At 40.9% G+C, this 22,789-nt stretch overlaps 2 protein-coding genes and 1 pseudogene across 5 annotated transcripts in view; 2 read left to right on the plus strand and 1 right to left on the minus strand.

Annotated features, from left to right (window-relative positions):
• The window catches only part of FMO5 (flavin containing dimethylaniline monoxygenase 5), a 30,531-nt gene extending 26,654 nt beyond the window's left edge, over positions 1-3,877 (plus strand). For all 4 annotated transcript variants that reach the window (XM_078072529.1, XM_036089200.2, XM_078072531.1 and 1 more), the window contains 2 exons: positions 436-508; positions 2,395-3,877. In XM_078072529.1, the coding sequence (XP_077928655.1) occupies positions 436-508; positions 2,395-2,740 (419 nt within the window). In that variant the 3' untranslated portion in view covers positions 2,741-3,877. The remainder of the gene's footprint in view (positions 1-435; positions 509-2,394) is intronic.
• Positions 1-22,789, minus strand: part of CHD1L (chromodomain helicase DNA binding protein 1 like) — a 168,120-nt gene that overhangs the window by 117,500 nt on the left and 27,831 nt on the right. The gene's annotated exons all lie outside the window — the stretch shown is intronic.
• Positions 5,569-7,005, plus strand: LOC144381751 (ras-related protein Rap-1A pseudogene; annotated as a pseudogene).

Raw genomic sequence — 22,789 nt, forward strand, 5'->3', positions numbered from 1 at the left:
CAAGAATTTTTCCTTCTTTCCCTGTGGTATAAAGCCTGTTTATTACAAAGAGTACAAATGTGGGCGTGGTTCCCCCACCCTGCCCTTTTACTTCCTTCTTTATTTTTCATATACTTTTGGGACCATTTATTATTTCCTCATGTCCATTATTTAATTTCCCAAATAGGAAGATGATGTTAGGGAGGAGGAAGGTATTGGTTAGAAGGTAGAATAGGAGAAATATCTTCCAAAGACAAAGTAGAATAGAGTAAGTTACTGTTGTTAATGTCATATTGTGGTGATGATGGGGTAAGGTGATCTAGTGAATTATAACCTCCTTGGGTACAGAAAATTATCCTGTATTTCTTTGAGTTCTGCATGGCATAGTGATTGTTAATAGGATTATTATTCCCAGTGAGGTAATTTTACACTTAAAATTTTGATTTTCCTCTTTAGGGCTAAAGACATTGCCCTCACAAAGTGAAATGAAAGCAGAAATAACTAAGGCTCAAGAGGAAATTGCTAAAAGGTATGTGGTTAATTTTTCTACTTAGTTAGTTTTTTTTTTTTTTTTTAAGATTTTATTTATTTTTTGACAGCGAGAGAGGGAACACAAGCAGGGGGAGCGGGAGAGGGAGAAGCAGGCTTCCCACGGAGCAGGGAGCCCGATGCGGGGCTCAATCCCAGGACCCTGGGATCATGACCTGAGCTGAAGGCAGACGCCTAATGACTGAGCCACCCAGGCACCCCAACTTAGTTAGTTCTTAATTAGAGTGATGTTATACTATATTCATTAATTTTTTTAAAGATTTATTTATTTATATGAGAGAGAGAGAGTGAGCGAGCACGCAGCAGGGAGGGGCAAAGTGAGAGGGAGAGAGTCTCAAGCAGACTCCACCCTGCAGGTGGAGCCCAACTCAGGGCTCAGTCTCATGACCCTGAGATCAAAACCTGAGGTGACACCAACAGTCAGACACTCAACCAACTGTGCCACCCATGTGCCCTTATTGTATTATATTTCATCTTCCTTGTGTTATTTTAAGGATCTAGATAATATTTATTATTGCTTTTCTGGCAGTAAACTATCCTGTTTCAACTTTCCTCCTCTCTTCCCTTTGACTTATTCTTGTCTAACTACCTTCTGACTGGGAGCAATCTCCAGTAACTTTATTGAGGGTCATCTATGTACACAAAGTGTTCTATATGCGTGAGTTTATTTAATCCTTGCAACAACCCTACAAGGCTGGTATAGTGAATCCCTTTTGTGAAACCATGAATACTCAGCTCTTGACTCACTACTATAGGATAAATGCATGCCTACAGACCCTTAAGCCAACATAATATCCATAAGGAGAAGCTCTCAAAATTCTTTCCTGTCTAGTCCCATTTCTATAAAATTAGTCCCATTTCAATAAATTCCAATTTGGCCATCTGTTAGTTCCTCTAGAATTCCGTCTCACCAATTCTACCTCAAAATATTTTCTATCATTTTTTCCTGTCCTTGTTTTTGGATTCCTCAAGTTATCCCATCTAATCTCAATTAATTTGACTTGGCTTTCCTCTTCCTTTCTGTCCTACTGTTCTTTATTTTATTTTCCTTATAGGAAGTAAAAAGTTACCAGTTAGCTCTCTAAATCCCACTCCTCCCACAAGTATCTGTTACCACATTTTCCCCCTAAAATTTCTAGCTCTTCAAATCTGTACTTAGTATTATCACTCCATCTGATTCTGTTTGGAGGGCCACTTCCTCTAGTGGGATGAGTCATCCTCCCCCTCCTTTCAGTATTCCAAATTAGCACTGGCCCTGGGAAGTCCTGCTCTGTGGAGCCCACTACCACTGCCCTCCTAAACAATTGAAGATCCCAAACTTGAGAATTTTTGTGGTGAGTTCTCTCATAACATCAGAGTCCTCTGTATCTGGATATGCTATATTTGTCTCTCTCTATCCATCCTTGTTTTCCACAACATGCCTCGTCTACTGTAGGTAGCACCCATAGATATTCCATGCTCATATTCCATACTCATTCCTACTTTATTCCTTCATTTTACTGCTCCCCTGACTTGTAACACTTCACTGTTTGCTATCAGATATATCCTCCACATCCTTCAAGGACTAATTGCTCTATTTTAACTACCCTCTTCTAACATTTATATTTAGCAATCTAAAACTACACAATATACCAAAACTCTTATATTCTTTTCTGCTTCATGTGTATCTATCTTCTATCCTCCAGTAGATTATATAAGGTCCATAAGGTTGGAGACAATGTCTTGTCTTTCTTCTCTGTTTTCTACAGCTCCTAGCCGAATATGGGAGCCAATAACAGGCACTCAGAAGCATTGAATAATTGATTGATTGATTGATTGATTGATTGAATTGTTGATAGGCCATGGCATTTGTCTTCTCTGCTTCAGGTATGTGGAGAGCCAACGCCATACCATTCAGGGAGACTATATAGATACCATGGAAGAGCTTGCTGATCTGGTGGGCGTCAGGCCCAATCTGCTGTCTCTGGCCTTCACTGACCCGAAATTGGCAGTACAGCTATTTTGGGGACCCTGCACTCCAATCCAGTATCGTCTTCAAGGCCCTGGAAAATGGGATGGAGCCCGAAAAGCTATCCTCACCACAGAAGATCGTATCAGGAAGCCAATGATGACTAGAGTGATTGAAAGCAGTAATTCCACGACTTCAACAATAACAATGGCCAGGTTTATGCTGGCTGTTATTTTCTTTGCTATACTTATGACCTACTTTTAGCTGTCCCATTTGTCATTGCCCTAGTTTTCTTTGGAAAATTGGATCTACAGATGCCTTAAGAATCTGATGAGATTGAACAACTCTCAGCTTCACATTGCCCAGGAATCTACTTTTATTGCTTTTGCCAAAGCATTAATCCTCTGTCCTCTTTTCCCTAGAGTGAGATGCTAGCTTTTCATTCATATTGATTTCCCTCCCTTCTTTTTATGACCCATCACTTTTTCCTTTTAGTAACCCCTGGACCATGAGCACAGGTATTCTTTTAGCCATCTTTGTTTGTCCTTAGCAGACTTCTTTACATGTGGTATGTGCTTAATAAATGTTTGTTTTCATTTATCAAATATTATGGTGGGGAGCAAAAGTCAATATCTGTATAAGAAATGGGTGACTCCATGTAATTCTGTAGCTGATAGGATTTGGTTTTCTATTAGAAGCTCAATCTTTTGTTTTTTTTTAATATTGTAACTAAATGTATATCTCCTGACAGATAAGAGAAATAATGGTCTTGTATACATCTAAGATAAGATATATAAACACTTAACCATTTTATTTCACTAGCTACTCACTAGTATGTGTGATACCTGGTTCTTTTTACTCTTTTCCCCTAAGCAGCATGTCTTTATTTTTTCAATGAGAAAACTTTCTTCAGCTTTCTAGGCTCATGGGTCATTCTAATAATCTAGCATCTGCCAATAGGTTCAACTTGTTTGAAAAATTTGGGATTTTAAGTTAGCTGTCCTATCTTCTTTTGATCTCTTAGTTCCCATATTAGGATCCAATACGACTTTGTCTTAGATCCGTAGCTGCCAACTTTTGTAGTATGGCCTATGTATGTGATTTGATTTGTCATCCTTTACTCCTACTTTCTCCTCTCTACTCCCTCACACACACAGAATCTAAGTAGTACGTATTCAAAGAGGTCATTTATGTATTAAAACAGGATTAAGGGGCGCCTGGGTGGCTCAGTCGTTAAGCGTCTGCCTTCAGCTCAGGTCATGGTCCCAGGGTCCTGGGATCGAGCCCCATGTCAGGCTCCCTGCTCAGGGGAAGCCTGCTTCTCCCTCTCCCACTCCCCCTGCTTGTGTTCCCTCTATCGCTGTCTCTCTCTCTGTCAAATAAATAAATAAATAAATAAAATCTTAAAAAAAAACAAACAGGATTGAGGGGTGCCTGGGTGGCTCAGTTGGTTGAGCGTCTGACTCTTAATTTCGGCTCAGGTCATGATCTCAGGGTTGTGAGATCCTGCAGCAGGCTCACATGCTGGGTGTGAAGTCTGCTTAAGATTCTCCTCCCTCTCTCATTCCCCTTTCCCCTCTCTAAAAAATAAATTATAAATAAATAAATAGGATTGATGTTAACTAAATATAGGGACATTCTGCTTATAACAGTTCTTTTAATGTCATATAATGTAGTTCTGAAAAACAGAGCAAATGAAATGAAAAGCAGGGACTTCCATTTATGTCCTAGGACTGCTGTTGATTCCTTTTTCTCATTTGTAGAAGATTTGTTCTGTTTTTGTCTCACAAAGTTAAGTAAGTGTTAACTGTTAGGCACACCGAATTTCATCAGGAATGATACTGGATGTACCAGCCAGTCTTATATTCATAAATAAACTGTTCAGCAATACATTTTTGCATTGCTGCCTATTATTTAACAAAAGGATAAATGTGAACAAGGAACAACATTAGAAAGTATTATCTTTCCCAGTGTGAATACACATAGGAGAACCAGAACTGTGAGAACTACAACTTCCTCCTAATCATTGAACTCTATACACAGTTCCATGCCATTTGGCCTAATTTACCTGTGGAAATTCCTTTTGAGATTTAGAGAACTGAGACATGGTATTACTTCTTAGGTCTTTTTCCTTCCCTAAAACTTGTGACACTGATGATTTATCATCTATAAAAATAGACCTAGTATCTTACAATCTGCAGATTATTCTAGTTCAAAAGTAAATTAAACATTGCTTGCTTCTTTTTCATTTTCTTCTTTTAACATATAAATTTGCCTCTTTTAACATGTAAGCTTATTGAATGAACAATCCTTTGATAATACAATATCAATAAGTATCCCAGTTTCCTCTTTTAAGTAAAAAGTGTGTCATTCTAAATTCATTGACTCTCTCATTTTACTTACAATATGCAAGGTTACCGAAAAAAAAAAAAAATCATTGGTTAACTTCTAAACCAAGCCAAAAGTAAGATATGAACAGGAAACTGAACTAAAAACAACTCAAGATACAAAGCCCTAGTTGCTGATGATTGTGTACTAATCTTCATTAATTTACCATACCTTGCTTTTCTAATTATGTTGAAAGGTTGTATCACTTTCCCATTATATCATTTCCCATTATATTACACACACACACACACGCACACACACACACACACGCACACACACACACATTCTTGTTGTGCCAGAAACTAAGAAAGTGCTCAAAAAGCAAACTGATAGGGGTATTTCAAAGGGATACAGAAGCCAACTGAAAGTGGTCGCAATGGCCAAGGGCAAAACAGTCTGAGCAACAAAATAAATGACCTAATGTAATGTATCCTGGATAGGAACTGGAACATAAGAAGAAAATTAAGTAACAAATATGAGGTGGGTGAGTGTGTTCTGGGGGTGCAGCCGCTGCTGCCACCACTGTGCAGAACCAGAGCAGGAGCCACTGCGGGGGGTTGGGGGGGGAGGCCCGGACCTGGGTGGGGCGGGGGGGGGGATAGATTCCCAGAAGTGGGATAACTGGATCAGAGGGTGGTCATCCTGTATATAACAGTGTGCGTCTCACTGCACCTTCAGTAGCACTGAGTAGACCGTCAGTATTTAAACAGACCACATGATGCAGGAGTACAAGCTAGTGGCCCTTGGTTTATAGGAGGCATGGGAAGTCTGCTCTGACAGTTCAGTTTGTTCCCGGAATTTTTGTTGAAAAATATGACCCAATGATAGAAGATTCCCACAGAAGGCAAGTTGAAGTAGATTGCCAAAAGTGTATGCTCGAAATCCTGGACCCAGCAGGACAGAGAAATTTACAGTGATGAGGGATTTGTATATGAAGACTGGCCAAGGATTTGCACAAGCATATTCTACTACAGCTCAGCCCACGTTTAATGACTTACAGGACCATTTGATGGGTAAAGGGCACAGAAGATGTTTCAGTGATTTTGGCTGGCAATAAATGTGACCCGGAAGATGAGGGAATAGTTGGCAAAGAACAGGTCAGAATTTAGCATGACAGTGGCGTGACTGTGCCTTTTTAGAATCTTCTGCAAAGTCAAAGATCAACATTAATGAGATATTTTATGACCTGGTCAAAACAGATAAATAGAAAAACACCAGTGGAAAAGAAGAAGCCTAAAAAGAAGTTGTGTCTGCTGCTTTAGACCCCCAGTAAGCAGTAATCCTGGGCCAGATTACAGGAATGAACTGGTGTCTAACTGGGAAGTGCCAGCATTCCAGACTTCAAAAATTAAATCTGAACAGGCTTCTCCTGTTTTATACATTTTGTGAATAACTGAAATCTTATATTGGTTTCCACAAATTCTCTGGAGAAAAAAAACAAATGCTCTCTGTATAGCTCTTGGAAAATAAGACAATAGTATTTCTCCTTTGAAATAGCAGTTATAACAGATGTGAAAATAAATATACTTTAATATGATCATACAAAAGAGCATGGATGCATTTTAAATGCTAGATATTGCTAGTATAATCAAATGATTTCATACTGACCTTTTTTTCTAAAGATTTATTTATTTATTTGAGAGAGAGAGAGAGAGCCGGCTGAGCGGGGGGAGGGGCAGTGGGAGAGGGAGAGAGAGAACCCCCAGCCAACTCCATGCTGAGCGCGGAGCCCTTCACAGGGCTTGATCTCATGACCTCAAGATTATGACCTGAGCCAAAACCAAGAATCAGACGCCCAACCAAGTCACCTAGGCACCCCTCATATTGGCCTTTTTGTCATGATTTCACCCTGTCAAACACTAAAAAGTTGAACCATTATACTTATATCTATAATTATATAGATTATGAAATTTCCCCTCAAACTCATTATAGCAGACAACTTTTTGAGTCATTGGCTTCATTTTGTATTTTAAAAATTATGAAATATCATTCTGTCTTTATATTCTACTTAAAATTGTGCATAAAGCTTTGAAAAATGGGTCTTTTATAGGAAAAAAAACTGAGATAACTGATTTCTGTGGCTTTCAAAGCTAAAATATATAATATACAAAACCAACTCTAATATTACTTCTTGTGTTTTACTGTCAGATTAAATTACAGCTTTTATGAATGATTAAATCTTAGTACATTTAAAAAAACTAAAGAAATATTATTTTTTTAAAAATGCTTATTGGGGGCGGAGCAAGATGGCGGAGGAGTAGGAGACCTGGATTTCGTCTCCTCTCAGGAAGTCAGCTGGATAGGGATCAAACCATTCTGAACACCTACAAACTCAACAGGAGATCGAAGAAAAGAATAGCAACAACTCTCTGAACAGAAAAGCGACCACTTTCTGGAAGGTAGGACGTGCGGAGAAGTGAATCCCAGGTGATATTCGGTAGGATAGACGGCGGGGGAGGGGGCCTCCGTCGGCCACTTCTGGCAAGTGATAGAACCACAGAGCACAAAATCGGAACTTTTAGAAGTCTGCTCCGCTGAGGGACGTCACTGCGGTGGCTAAGCGGGGGGTGGAACCCTTGTGGGACAGTGTGGTCTCAGGACCCTCGGGGTCACAGAAAGACCGGGGGTGCCTGAGTGCAGCAGAGCTCCCAGGTATCGGAGCAGGGAAGCCGGCTACAGAGATGGAGCCCAGGCGCGGGCTCTCAGCTCGGGGTTGCCATAGACCATGATCCGCGGCACAGTCGGGCCACTGCTCCTCCAGCAGGGACCAAACAAGCGGCAGATCCGGGGAGACTCACCTTCTTCCCCTGGGAGGAGCGGCGCGGGAGCGCACTGCAGGGATCTGCGGGGTTTGGAGACTCCACCCGGGGTCGGGTGCCAGAGATAGAAACGCGCGGTCACAGGCCGGGTGAACATGGAGTGTGGCCGGAGACCAGGGAGACGGGAGTGACTGGCGGCTTTTCTCTGGGGGCTCACTGAGGAGCGGGACCCCGAGTTCTCGGCTCCTCCAGGACGGATATTGGGAGGCCGCCATTTTCACTCTCAGCCTCCAAAGCTGTACGGGAAGCTTGAAGGGAACAAAAGCTCCGGAGAGCAAACCCGAGCAGATTACTTAGTCTGGACTGGGCAAAGGCGGGGTAATTCCGCCTCCGGCAAAGACTTTTGGAAACCATGGCAACAGGCCCCTCCGCAGAAGATCAGCGAGAACAGCCAGCCAAGACCAAGTTTACCGATCAATGAGAACGGCAGAACTCCAGCGCTGGGGAATACTGCACATAGAATTCATGGCTTTTTTACCATGATTCTATAGTATTTCAAAATTAATTTTTTTTTTTAACTTTTTCTTTTTTTTTTTTTTTGAATTTTTCTTTTTCCTTTTTCAACCAACATCTTATCAATCCCTTTTTTAAAAAAAAAACATTTTTATTTTTCATTTTTATTTTTCAATTTTAGAGTCATATTCTATCCCTTCATAGTAGTTACCCGTATTTTTGGCATATATATATAAGTTGTTCTCTCTTTAAAATTTTGAGATAGTTTCTTCTAACAGATCAAAATATACCCTAAATCTCTACTGTATGGTTTTTTTCTACTCCCCTGCCTGATCACATTCTCTCCCCCTTTTTTTTTTTAAATCCTCTTCTTTCTTTTTTCAAACAACTTCTTATCAATTCCTTTTATAAAATTTTTTATAATTTTCATCTTTACAGTCATATTCCATCCCTTCATCATATCAACCCTTGTTTTTGTACATATATAAGTTTTTCTTTCTTTAAAATTTTGGGAGGCACTTTCCTCTAACAGACCAAATACACCCAAAATCTAGTGTGTGGCACTGATCTATACCAGTCTGATCATATTTGATCACATTCTGGTTTTTTTGTTTTTTTCTGTTTTTGTTTGTTTTTATCTTTATCTTGTTCTTTTCCTTTTTTTTTTTCTTTTTCTTTTTTCTCTCTTTCCCTTTCTTTTCCCACTGCTTCAGGTCTTTTCTGATTTGTTTGGAGTATATTATCTGGGAACGTTGTTACCCTGTTAGCATTTTGTTCTCTCATTAATCTATTCTCCTCTGGACAAAATGACAAGATGGAAAAAATCACCTCAACAAAAAGAACAAGAGGTAGTACCGACTGCCAGGGACCTACTCAATACGGACATTAGTACGATGTCAGATCTAGAGTTCAGATACATCACTTTAAAGATACTAGCTGGGCTTGAAAAAAGCATGGAAGTTATTAGAGAAACGCTTTCTGGAGAAATAAAAGAACTAAAATCTAACCAAGTAGAAATCAAAAAGGCTATTAATGAGGTGCAATCAAATATGGGGGCGCTAACTGCTAGGATAAATGAGGCAGAAGAGAGAATCAGTGAGATAGAAGACCAAATGATGGAAAATAAAGAAGCTGAGAAAAAGAGAGATAAACAACTACTGGATCACGAGGGCAGAATTCGAGAGATAAGCGATACCATAAGACGAAACAACATTAGAATAATCGGGATCCCAGAAGAAGAAGAAAGAGAGAGGGGGGCAGAAGGTATATTGGAGCAAATTATAGCAGAGAACTTCCCTAATTTGGGGAAGAAAACAGGCATCAAAATCCAGGAAGCACAGAGAACCCCTCTCAAAATCAATAAAAATAGGTCAACACCCTGACATCGAATAGTAAAACTTACGAGTCTCAGAGACAAAGAGAAAATCCTGAAAGCAGCTCGAGAGAAGAGATATGTAACCTACAATGGTAGAAACATTAGATTGGCAACAGACCTATCCACAGAGACCTGGCAGGCCAGAAAGGACTGGCAAGATATATTCAGAGCACTAAATGAGAAAAATATGCAGCCAAGAATACTATATCCAGCTAGGCTGTCATTGAAAATAGAAAGAGAGATAACAAGCTTCCAGGACAAACAAAAACTAAAGGAATTTGCAAACACGAAACCAGCCCTACAAGAAATGTTGAAAGGGGTCCTCTAAGCAAAGAGAGAGCCTGAAAGCAACATAGACCAGAAAGGAACACAGACAATATACAGGAACAGTCACCTTACAGGCAATACAATGGCACTAAATTCCTATCTTTCAATAGTTACCCTGAATGTAAATGGGCTAAATGCCCCAATCAAAAGACACAGGCTATCAGATTGGATTAAAAAACAAGACCCATCGATATGCTGTCTGCAAGAGACTCATTTTACACCCAAAGACACCCCCAGATTGAAAGTGAGGGGGTGGAAAACCATTTACCATGCTAATGGACACCAAAAGAAAGCTGGGGTGGCAATCCTTATATCAGACAAATTAGATTTTAAACCAAAGACTGTAATAAGAGATGAAGAAGGACACTATATCCTACTTAAAGGGTCTATCCAACAAGAAGATCTAACAATTGTAAATATCTATGCCCCTAACATGGGAGCAGCCAATTATATAAGGCAATTAATAACAAAAACAAAGAAACACATCGACAACAATACAATAATAGTGGGGGACTTTAACACCCCCCTCACTGAAATGGACAGATCGTCTAAGCAAAAGATCAACAAGGAAATAAAGACTTTAAATGACACACTGGACCAAATGGACTTCACAGACATATTCAGAACATTCCATCCCAAAGCAACAGAATACACATTTTTCTCTAGTGCCCATGGAACATTCTCCAGAATCGATCACATCCTAGGTCATAAATCAGGTCTCAACTGGTACCAAAAGACTGGGATCATTCCCTGCGTATTTTCAGACCACAACGCTTTGAAACTCGAACTCAATCACAAGAGGAAAGTCAGAAAGAACTCAAATACATGGAGGCTAAAGAGCATCCTACTAAAGAATGAATAGGTCAGCCAGGAAATTAAAGAAGAATTAAAAAAACTCATGGAAACCAATGAAAATGAAAACACAACTATTCAAAATCTTTGGGATGCAGCAAAGGCAGTCCTAAGAGGAAAGTATATAGCAATACAAGCCTTTCTCAAGAAACAAGAAAGGTCTCAAGTACACAATCTAACCCTACACCTAAAGGAGCTGGAGAAAGAACAGTAAATAAAGCCTAAACCCAGCAGGAGAAGAGAAATAATAAAGATCAGAGCAGAAATCAATGAAATAGAAACCAAAAGAACAGTAGAACAGATCAACAAAACTAGGAGCTGGTTCTTTGAAAGAATTAACAAGATTGATAAACCCCTGGCCAGACTTATAAAAAAGAAAAGAGAAATGACCCAAATCAACAAAATCATGAATGAAAGAGGAGAGATCACAACCAACACCAAAGAAATACAAACAATTATAAGAACATATTATGAGCAGCTCTATACCAGCAAATTAGATAACCTGGAAGAAATGGACGCATTCCTAGAGATGTATCAACTACCAAAACTGAACCAGGAAGAAATAGAAAACCTGAACAGACCTATAACCACTAAGGGAATTGAAGCAGTCCTCAAAAATCTCCCAACAAACAAAAGCCCAGGGCCAGATGGCTTCCCAGGGGAATTCTACCAAACATTTCAAGAAGAATTAATACCTATTCTTCTGAAACTGTTCCAAAAAATAGAAATGGAAGGAAAACTTCCAAACTCATTTTATGAGGCCACCATTACCTTGATCCCAAAACCAGACAAAGACCCCATCAAAAAGGAGAACTATAGACCAATATCCCTGATGAACATGGATGCAAAAATTCTCACCAAAATACTAGCCAATAGGATCCAACAGTACATTAAAAGGATTATTCACCACGACCAAGTGGGATTTATCCCTGGGCTGCAAGGTTGGTTCAACATCCGCAAATCAAACAACGTGATACAACACATTAACAAAAGAAAGAACAAGAATCATATGATCCTCTCAATAGATGCAGAAAAAGCATTTGACAAAGTGCAGCATCCTTTCTTGATCAAAACTCTTCAGAGTATAGGCATAGAGGGTACATACCTCAATATCATAAAAGCCATCTATGAAAAACCTACAGCGAATATCATTCTCAATGGGGAAAAACTGAGACCTTTCCCCCTAAGGTCAGGAACATGGCAGGGATGTCCACTATCACCGCTGCTATTCAACATAGTATTAGAAGTCCTAGCCACAGCAATCAGACAACAAAAAGAAATAAAAGGCCTCCGAATTGGCAAAGAAGAAGTCAAACTCTCACTGTTTGCAGATGATATGATACTTTATGTGGAAAACCCCAAAGACTCCACCCCAAAACTGCTAGAACTCATACAGGAATTCAGTCAAGTGGCAGGATATAAAATCAATGCACAGAAGTCAGTGGCATTCCAATACACCAAAAACAAGACAGAAGAAAGAGAAATTAAGGAGTCAATCCCATTTACAATTGCACCCAAAACCATAAGATACCTAGGAATAAATCTAGCCAAAGAGGCAAAGGATCTGTACTCAGAAAACTATAAAATACTCATGAAAGAAATTGAGGAAGACACAAAGAAATAGTAAAACGTTCCATGCTCATGGATTGGAAGAACAAATATTGTGAAGATGTCAATGCTACCTAGAGCAATCTACACATTCAATGCAATCCCCAGCAAAATACCATCCACTTTTTTCAAAGAAATGGAACAAATAATCCTAAAATTTGTATGGCACCAGAAAAGACCCCGAATAGCCAGAGGAATGGTGAAAAAGAAAAGCAAAGCTGGCGGCATCACAATTCCAGACTTCCAGCTCTATTACAAAGCTGTCATCATCAAGACAGTATGGTACTGGCACAAAAACAGACACATAGATCAATGGAACAGAATAGAGAGCCCAGAAATGGACCCTCAACTCTATGCTCAACTAATCTTTGACAAAGCAGGAAAGAATGTCCAATGGAAACAAGACAGTCTCTTCAACAAATGGTGTTGGGAAAATTGGGTAGCCACATGCAGAAGAATGAAACTGGACCATTTCCTTACACCACACACAAAAATAGACTCCAAATGGTTGAAAGACCTCAATGGGAGACAGGAGTCCATCAAAATCTTAAAGGAGAACACAGGCAGCAACCTCTTTGACCTCAGCTGCAGCAACTTCTTCCTAGAAACATCACGAAAGGCAAGGGAAGCAAGGGCAAAAATGAACTATTGGGACTTCATCAAGATAAAAAGCGTTTGCAAAGCAAAGGAAACAGTCAACAAAACCAAAAGACAACCGACAGAATGGGAGACGATATTTGCAAATGACATATCAGATAAAGGACTAGTATCCAAAATCTATAAAGAACTTATCAAACTCAACACCCAAAGAACAAATAATCCAATCAAGAAATGGGCAGAAGACATGAACAGACATTTTTCCAAAGAAGACATCCAAATGGCCAACAGACACATGAAAAAGTGTTCAATATCGCTCGGCATCAGGGAAATCCAAATCAAAACCTCAATGAGATACCACCTCACACCAGTCAGAATGGCTAAAATTAACAAGTCAGGAAACGACAGATGTTGGCGGGGATGCGGAGAAAGGGGAACCCCCCCTACACTGTTGGTGGGAATGCAAGCTGGTGCAGCCACTCTGGAAAACAGTATGGAGGTTCCTCAAAAAGTTGAAAATATAGCTACCATATGATCCAGCAATTGCACTACTGGGTATTTACCCCAAAGATACAAAAGTAGGGATCCAAAAGGGTACGTGCACCCCAATGTTTATAGCAGCAATGTCCACAATAGCCAAACTCTGGAAAGAGCCAAGACGTCCATCGACAGATGAATGGATAAAGAAGATGTGGTATATATATACAATGGAATATTATGCAGCCATCAAAAGGAATGAGATCTTGCCATTTGCAACGACATGGATGGAACTGGAGGTATTATGCTGAGCGAAATAAGTCAAACAGAGAAAGACATGTATCATATGACCTCAGTGATATGAGGAATTCTTAATCTCAGGAAACAAACTGAGGCTTGCTGGAGTGGGGGGTGGGGTGGGAGGAATGGGGTGCCTGGGTGATAGACACTGGGGAGGGTATGTGCTCTGGTAAGTGCTGTGAATTGTGCAAGACTGTTGAATCTCAGATCTGTACCTCTGAAACAAATAATGCAATATATGTTAAGGAAAAAAAAGAGAAGAAGAAGATAGCAGGAGGGGAAGAATGAAGGGGGGGAAATCGGAGGGGTAGACGAACTATGAGAGATGATGGACTCTGAAAAACAAACTGAGGGTTCTAGAGGGGAGGGGGGTGGGATGATGGGTTAGCCTGGTGATGGATATTGAGGAGGGCACGTTCTGCATGGAGCACTGGGTGTTATGCACAAACAATGAATCATGGAACACTACATCTAAAACTAATGATGTAATGTATGGGGATTAACATAACAATAAAAAAAAGGGAAAAAAATGCTTACTTATTTTTGAGAGAGAGAGTGAGGAAGAGAGAGAGCGCAAGGTGGGGGAGGATCAGAGTGAGAGGGAGAAGCAGACTCTCCACTGAGCAGAGAGCCTGACACGGGGTTCAAGCTCGGGAGTCCGAGAATGTGACCTGGGCCGAAGGCAGATGCTCAACCGACTGAGCCACCCAAGCACCCCTAAAGAAATATTATTAACAAAGTATGGATTTGGTTAATGATAATGTACAATAATGGTTTCTTAGTTGTGACAACTATACCACAGTAATGTAAAATGTTAACAATAAAAGAAATTGGGTATGGGGTATATGGGAACTCTGTACTATTTTTGCAACTTTTCTTAAATCTAAAATGATTCTATTGGAGTAGGAAAGATGGTGGAGGAGTAGGGGACCCTGTTTCAACTGGTCTCCGGAATTGAGCTGGATATCTACCAGACCACTCTGAGCACCCACGAAACCAGCCTGAGATGTAAGAAGATCTGGATCTCTACAAACAGAATATCGCAGGCAGTTGGTTTCGAGGTAGGAAGCGGGGAGCCGTGATTCCCCAGGCAGATATCAGAGGATAAACAGCTGCGGGAGTGTGCCTGACCATGGGGATCCTACACCGCCAGTGAGCGACAGCCTCGCGCACTGGGGACCGGGCCCAGACTTGCAGACCAGTAGCAGTGGAGAAAGGACTTTAGGGCAGCCCCTGGGGTGGAAACCCAGAGCGGTGGGGTCACCCGGGCAAACTGGGAGCGGCTGCCGGTTTTAGAAGCACAAAGGGCAGAGACATGCCCCAACCTGGAGGCAGGACTGGGGGTGCTGCGGAGGGGCGCACAACCCAGGCCGCTGCAGTTTATAGCAGCACAGACAGAAACGGAGACAGTGTGGCCTGGAGAGCGCACTGAAGAACAGACTGCGGTCTCTCTGCTATGAGGCAGAGGGTTGGAAACAGTCTCTTCTGCTCTGACTTGCAGAAGAGACGTGGAAAGTCGCCAGGGAAAGCCGCCAGAGAACAAAAGCCCACAAAAACTGGTTTCCATTAAGCCCACAGGGGGCAGGGCAACTCTGCCCAAACAGGGTTGCCTGAGTAACAGCCCGGCAGGCCCCTCCCGCAGAAGACAGGCTGGGAAAACAAGAGGACAGCAACCCTAAGGTCCCAAGAAAACAGGTGCATCTTGCTTGGGTTCTGGTCAATAATTTGGACTCTATACATTCCCTCAAACACCCATCAACAGAATGACTAGGAGGAGGAGCCCCCAAAATAGAAAAGACTCAGATATTATGACTTATGCCACAGATTTACAAATGGATGCAGATATAACCAAGATGTCGGAGATGGAATTCAGGCTCGCAATTGTGAAGACAATGGCTAGAATGGAGAAGTCAATTAATGGCAACATAGAGTCTCTAAGGGCAGAAATGAAAGCTGAACTGGCAGAACTTAAAAATGCTATCAATGAGATCCAATCCAATCTAGATAATCTAACAGCTAGGGTAACTGAGGCAGAAGAGCGAATAAGCGACTTGGAAGACAATATAATAGATAAAAAGGGAAAAGAGGAGGCCAGGGAAAAGCAACTCAGAATCCATGAAAATAGAATCAGAGAAATAAGTGACACCATGAGGCGTTCCAATGTCAGAATCATTGGAATCCTGGAGGGAGTGGAGAGAGAGAGAGTACTAGAAGATGTATTTGAGCAAATCGTAGCTGAGAACTTCCCTAATCTGGGGAATGAAACAAACATTCGCGTCCTAGAGGCAGAGAGGACCCCTCCCAAGATCAAGGAAAACAGGCCAACACCCCAGCATGTAATAGTAAAACTTGCAAATCTTAGAACCAAGGAAACCATCTTAAGGGCAGTTAGGGGGAAGAGATTCCTTACGTACAGAGGGAGGAACATCAGAGTAACGTCAGACCTATCCACAGAGACCTGGCAAGCCAGAAAGGCCTGGCAAGACATATTCAGGGTACTAAATGAGAAGAACATGCAGCCAAGAATACTTTATCTGGCAAGGCTGTCATTTAGAATGGATGGAGAGATGCAGAGCTTCCAAGACTGGCAGAAACCGAAAGAATATATGACCACTAAGCCGGCCCTGCAAGAAATATTAAGGGGGGTTCTATAAAAGGAGAAAGACCCCAAGAGTGATATATAACAGAAATTTACAGGGACAATCTATAAAAACAACGTCTTCACAGGCAACATGATGACAATTAATTCATATCTTTCAATAATCACTCTCAACGTGAATGGCCTAAATGCTCCCATAAAACAGCACAGGGTTGCAGATTGGATAAAAAGACAGAACCCATCCATATGGTGCCACAAGAGACTCATTTTGAACCTAAAGATACATCCAGACTGAAAGTGAAGGGATGGAGATCCATCTTCCAGGCCAGCGGACCTCAAAAGAAAGCTGGAGTAGCAATTCTTATATCAGACAAATTAGATTTTAAACTAAAGTCTGTAATTAGAGACACAGAAGGACACTATATCATTCTTAAAGGGTCTATCCAACAAGAAGGTCTAACAATTGTAAATATCTATGCCCCCAATATGGGAGCAGCCATCTACATAAGCCAACTGTTAACCAAAATAAAGAGTCATATTGATAACGATACGTTAATTGTAGGAGACCTCAATACTCCACTCTCAGCAATGGACAGATCATCTAAGCAGAAAATCAACAAGGAAACAAGAGCTTTGAATGATACATTGGACCAGATGGACCTCATGGATATTTACAGAACATTCCACCCTAAAACAACAGAATACTCATTCTTCTCGAGCGCACATGGAACTTTCTCCAGAATAGACCACATACTGGGTCACAAATCAGGTCTCAACTGATACCAAAAGATTGAGATTATTCCCTGCATATTCACAGACCACAATGCTTTAAAACTGGAACTCAATCACAAGAAAAAATATGGCAGAAATTCAAACACTTGGAAGCTAAAGACCATTCTGCTCAAGAATGTTTGGGTCAACCAGGAAATCAAAGAAGAACTTAAACAATTCATGGAAATCAATGAGAATGAAAACACATTGGTCCAAAACCTATGGGATACTGCAAAGGCGGTCCTAAGGGGGAAATACATAGCCATCCAAGCCTCACTCAAAAAAATAGAAAAATCCCAAATTCACCAACTAACTCTACACCTTAAAGAACTAGGGAAAAAGCAACAAATGATGCCTAAGCCACGCATTAGAAGAGAAATAATTAAAATTAAAGCAGAGATCAATGAATTAGAAACCAGAAACACAGTAGATAAGATCAACGAAACTAGAAGTTGGTTCCTTGAAAGAATTAATAAGATCGATAAACCACTGGCCAGACTTATCCAAAAGAAAAGAGAAAGGACCCAAATTAATAAAATTATGAATGAAAGGGGAGAGATCACGACTAACACCAAGGAAATAGAAACAACTATTGGAAATTATTATCAACAACTATATGCCAAGAAACTGAGCAATGTGGATGAAATGGAGGCCTTCCTGGAAACCTATAAGCTGCCAAGAGTGAAACAAGAAGAAATTGACAACCTGAATAGGCCAATAACCAGTAACGAGATTGAAGCAGTGATCCAAAACCTCCCAAAAAACAAGAGTCCAGGGCCTGATGGATTCCCTGGGGAATTCTACCAAACATTCAAAGAAGAAATAATACCTATTCTACTGAAGTTGTTTCAAACAATAGAAACAGAAGGAAAACTTCCAAACTCATTCTATGAGGCCAGCATTACCTTAATCCCCAAACCAGGCAAAGACCCCATCAAAAAGGAGAATTTCAGACTGATATCCCTGATGAATATGGATTCCAAAATCCTCAACAAAATCCTAGCTAAGAGGATCCAACAATACATTAAAAGGATCATCCACCACGACCAAGTGGGATTTATCCCCGGGAAGCAAGGGGGGTTCAACATTCACAAATCAATCAATGTGATAGAACACATTAATAAGAGGAGGGAGAAGAACCATATGGTCCTCTCAATTGATGCAGAAAAAGCATTTGACAAAATACAACAACCTTTCCTGATTAAAACTCTTCAGAGTATAGGAATAGAGGGAACGTTCCTCAAGCTCATAAAATCCATCTATGAAAAACCCACAGCGAATATCATCCTCAATGGGGAAAAGCTGAGAGCCTTTCCCTTAAGATCAGGAACACGTCAAGGATGCCCACTCTCACCAATGTTGTTCAACATAGAACTAGAAGTCCTAGCAACAGCAATCAGACAACAAAAAGCAATAAAAGGTATTCAAATTGGCAAAGAAGAAGTCAAACTCTGTTTTCGCAGACGACATGACACTTTATGTGGAAAACCCAAAAGACTCCACCCCCAAATTACTAGAACTCATCCAGCAATTCAGTAATGTGGCAGGATACAAAATCAATGCACAGAAATCAGTTGCTTTCTTATACACTAACAGCGCAACTATAGAAAGAGAATTTAGAGAAACGATTCCATTTACAATAGCACCAAAAACCATAAGATACCTCGGAATAAACCTAACCAAAGAGGTAAAGGATCTGTACTCTAGGAACTACAAAACACTCATGAAAGAAATTGAAGAAGACACAAAAAGATGGAAAAATATTCCATGCTCATGGATCGGAAGAATAAACATTGTTAAAATGTCTATGCTACCCAGAGCAATCTATACCTTCAATGCCATCCCGATCAAAATTCCAATGACATTTTTCAAAGTGCTGGAACAAACAATCCCAAAATTTGTATGGAATCAGAAAAGACCCCGAAGCGCCAAGGAAATGTTGAAAGAGAAAAACAAAGCTGGGGGCATCACGTTGCCTGATTTCAAGCTATATTACAAAGCTGTGATCACCAAGACAGCATGGTACTGGCACAAAAACAGACATATAGACCAATGGAACAGAATAGAGAGCCCAGATATGGACCCTCAACTCTATGGTCAAATAATGTTTGACAAAGCAGGAAGAAACATGCAATGGAAAAAAGACAGTCTCTTCAATAAATGGTGCTGGGAAAATTGGACAGCCACATGCAGAAGAATGAAACTCGACCATTCTTTAACACCATTCACAAAGATAAACTCAAAGTGGATGAAAGACCTCAATGTGAGACAGGAATCTATCAAAATCCTAGAGGAGAACATAGGCAGTAACCTCTTTGACATCGCCCACAGCAACTTCTTTCAAGATACATCTCCAAAAGCTAGTGAAGCAAAAGCAAAAATGAACTTTTGGGACTTCATCAAGATAAAAAGCTTCTGCACAGCAAAGGAAACAGTCAACAAAACAAAGAGGCAACCCACAGAATGGGAGAAGATATTTGCAAATGACACCACAGATAAAGGGCTGGTATCCAAGATCTATAAAGAACTTCTCAAACTCAACACCCAAAAAACAAATAATCAAGTCAAGAAGTGGGCAGAAGATATGGAAAGACACTTCTCTGAAGAAGACATACAAATGGCTAACAGACACATGAAAAAATGTTCATCATCATTAGCCATCAGGGAAATTCAAATCAAAACCACCTTGAGATACCACCTTACACCAGTTAGAATGGCCAAAATGGACAGGGAAAGAAACAACAAATGTTGGAGAAATGTTGTGGAGAAAGGGGAACCCTCTTACACTGTTGGTGGGAATGCAAGTTGGTACAGGCACTTTGGAAAACAGTGTGGAGGTGCCTCAAAAATTTAAAAATAGAGCTACCCTATGACCCAGCAATTGCACTCCTGGGTATTTACCCCAAAGACACAGATGGAGTGAAAAAAGGGCCACATGTACCCCAATGTTCATAGCAGCAATGTCCGCAATAGCCAAACTGTGGAAAGAGCCGAGATGCCCTTCAACAGATGAATGGATGAAGATGTGGTCCATATATACAATGGAATATTACTCAGCCATCAGAAAGGATGAATACCCAACTTTTACATCAACATGGATGGGACTGGAGGAGATTATGCTAAGTGAAATAAATCAAGCAGAGAAAGTCAATTATCATATGGTTTCACTTATTTGTGGAACATAAGGAATAGCATGGAGGACATTAGGAGAAGGAAGGGAAAAATGGGGGGTGCAATTGGAGGGAGAGATGAACCACGAGAGACTATGGACTGTGAGAAACAAAACGGGTTTTAGAGGGGAGGGGGGAGGGGGGATTGGTTTGCCCGGTGATGGGTATTAAGGAGGTCACGTACTGTGTGGAGCACTGGGTGTTGTACGAAAACAATGGATCATGGATCACCACATCAAAAATTAATGATGTATTGTATGGTGACTAACATAACACAATAAAATTAAAATAAAATAAAATAAAATAAAATAAAATGATTCTAAAGTTTAAAAATTATTTTAAAAGAAGAAATATATTTATTTGGTCCAGGACTTGACCCAGAGCCATATTCTAGTTGAATTTTCTCAGAGAGAAGGAGAATATTGGATAGTGCCATTTGTTTAATTACTACATTTTGAAGGAGTTAAGATGATGGAGTAGTAGGGGGACCCTGGGCCTCCTCATCCCTTGAACACAGCTAGATCAACATCAAATCATTTTGAATGACTAGGAAACCAATGTGAGGATTAGGAAAACAATCTGCACAATTGGAGGGAGAGAACATGGTAGATGTAAGGTTTGGAGACATGAAATGTGGGAGAGAAAAGCCATAGTGCTGTGGAGGGGTCGGTAGCCGTTTTCACAGAGAGAAGTCAGGGAGAGTGGGAGAAAGCAGGAGAGAGAGCAGTGCGTTAGGGTTCACACAAGATGCTGTGGCGTGGGGATCCGCTCGGTCACACTGGGAAAGAACATTCCCCTTCCTGGAGTACATTTGGAAGAGGGTATACTACCTCTCCATGGACAAAGGATCCTCCAGGTGCCATTGAGCAGTCATTCAACAACTGGGGACAGAGGCTTGCGCAGAGGGCAGATAACCTGGTTGCAGCTTTTCACTGTGCTTTACCATAGACTCCAGGCACCTTTGTGGCTGTGCAACTGCTTTTCTGGGACAGAACGGTGCCAGGTGCAGTGCTCTGAGGCTCTCCTCTGCGGGAGGAGAGTGGGTCTGTGCCTTGCCGGGTGCTTTAAGACTTGGAGTTTTGAAATGAATCATGGAACACTATATCTAAAACTAATGATGTAATGTATGGGGATTAACATAACAATAAAATAAATTAAAATTAAAAAAAAAAAAAAAAGACTTGGAGTTTTGAATTCCAGAGATAAAACACAGGAGAACTATGGCACCAGGCCTGCCAAAGGCCAGGGCACAGACAGGTTGAGGGCAAGGATCTGACGAAGCCTGGGACACAGGAGGAGAGATTGTTCCCTTTTCTGGCAGGGCCTTTTGAGCAGTGGCAGCCACAAGTTCCCCTCCCCGGGGATGAGAGGGCGGGGTGATGCCATCTCCACCACCTCCCCACTCTCCCAACCCCCACTCCCCCCCACCCCACCCCCACGCCCACCAGCATTATCAGAGTGAAACACAGCATCTCCCCTGGAGGCTGGAGTTGGTTACACCAAACCCTGCCCACCTGTGCCTGGCAGGGGCATATTTATGGCAGGGGCATATTTCCTAGGGCAGATCTGAGCCAGCACAGTGGGTCTCTCCCTCAGAAAACCAACACAGGCCACCTGCATGTCCCAAATCTATTGATCAGAGAGTGCTCCAAAGCATCAGCTTCAGTTCTGGTGCAAATAGGATCAGGCTTTCTTTTTCTGTTCTTTTTTTTTTTTTTCCCAATTATTTTATTTTATTTTGTTTTTCTTCATTCTTCTTTAGAATCAGGTTTATAGTTTTTGTTCATTTCTTGGTTTGTTTGTTTCTTTTTCTCATTTTTTGGATTGGGCTTCTCTCTCTCTCTTTTTTTTTTCTTTTTTCCTTCAGAATCAGGCTTATAATTTTGGGGGGGGGGTTTGCATTTTTAAAAATTTTATTATGTTTTGTTAATCACCATACATTACATCATTATTTTTTGATGAGGTGTTCCATGATTCATTGTTTGCATATAACACCCAGGGCTCCATTCAGTACATGCTCTCTTTAATACACAACACCAGGCTAACCCATCCCCCTGCCCCCTCCCCTCTAGAACCCTCAGTTTGTTTCTCAGAGTCCATAGTCTCTCATGGTTCGTCTCCCCCACCGATTTCCCCCCATTCATTTCTCCCTTCCTACTATCTTCTTTTTTTTTTAACTTATAATGTATTTTTTGTTTCAGAGGTACAGGTCTGTGATTCAACAGTCTTACACAATTCACAGCGCTCACCATAGCACATACCCTCCCCAATGTCTATCACCCAGGCCCCCCATCCCTCCCATCCCCCACCACTCAGGCAACCCTCAGTTTGTTTCCTGAGATTAAGAATTCCTCATATCAGTGAGCTCATATGATACATGTCTTTCTCTGATTGACCTATTTCGCTCAGCATTCAATCCAGTTCAATCCACATCATTGCAAATGGCAAGATTTCATTCCTTTTGATGGCTGCATAATTGTATATATTGTATATATATACCACATCTTCTTTATCCATTCATCTGTCGATGGACATCTTGGCTCTTTCCATAGTTTGGCCATTGTGGACATTTCTGCT

This window comes from Halichoerus grypus, chromosome 5 (genome assembly GCF_964656455.1).
Source record: "Halichoerus grypus chromosome 5, mHalGry1.hap1.1, whole genome shotgun sequence".
In the NCBI taxonomy this organism is placed as follows: Eukaryota; Metazoa; Chordata; class Mammalia; order Carnivora; family Phocidae; genus Halichoerus; species Halichoerus grypus.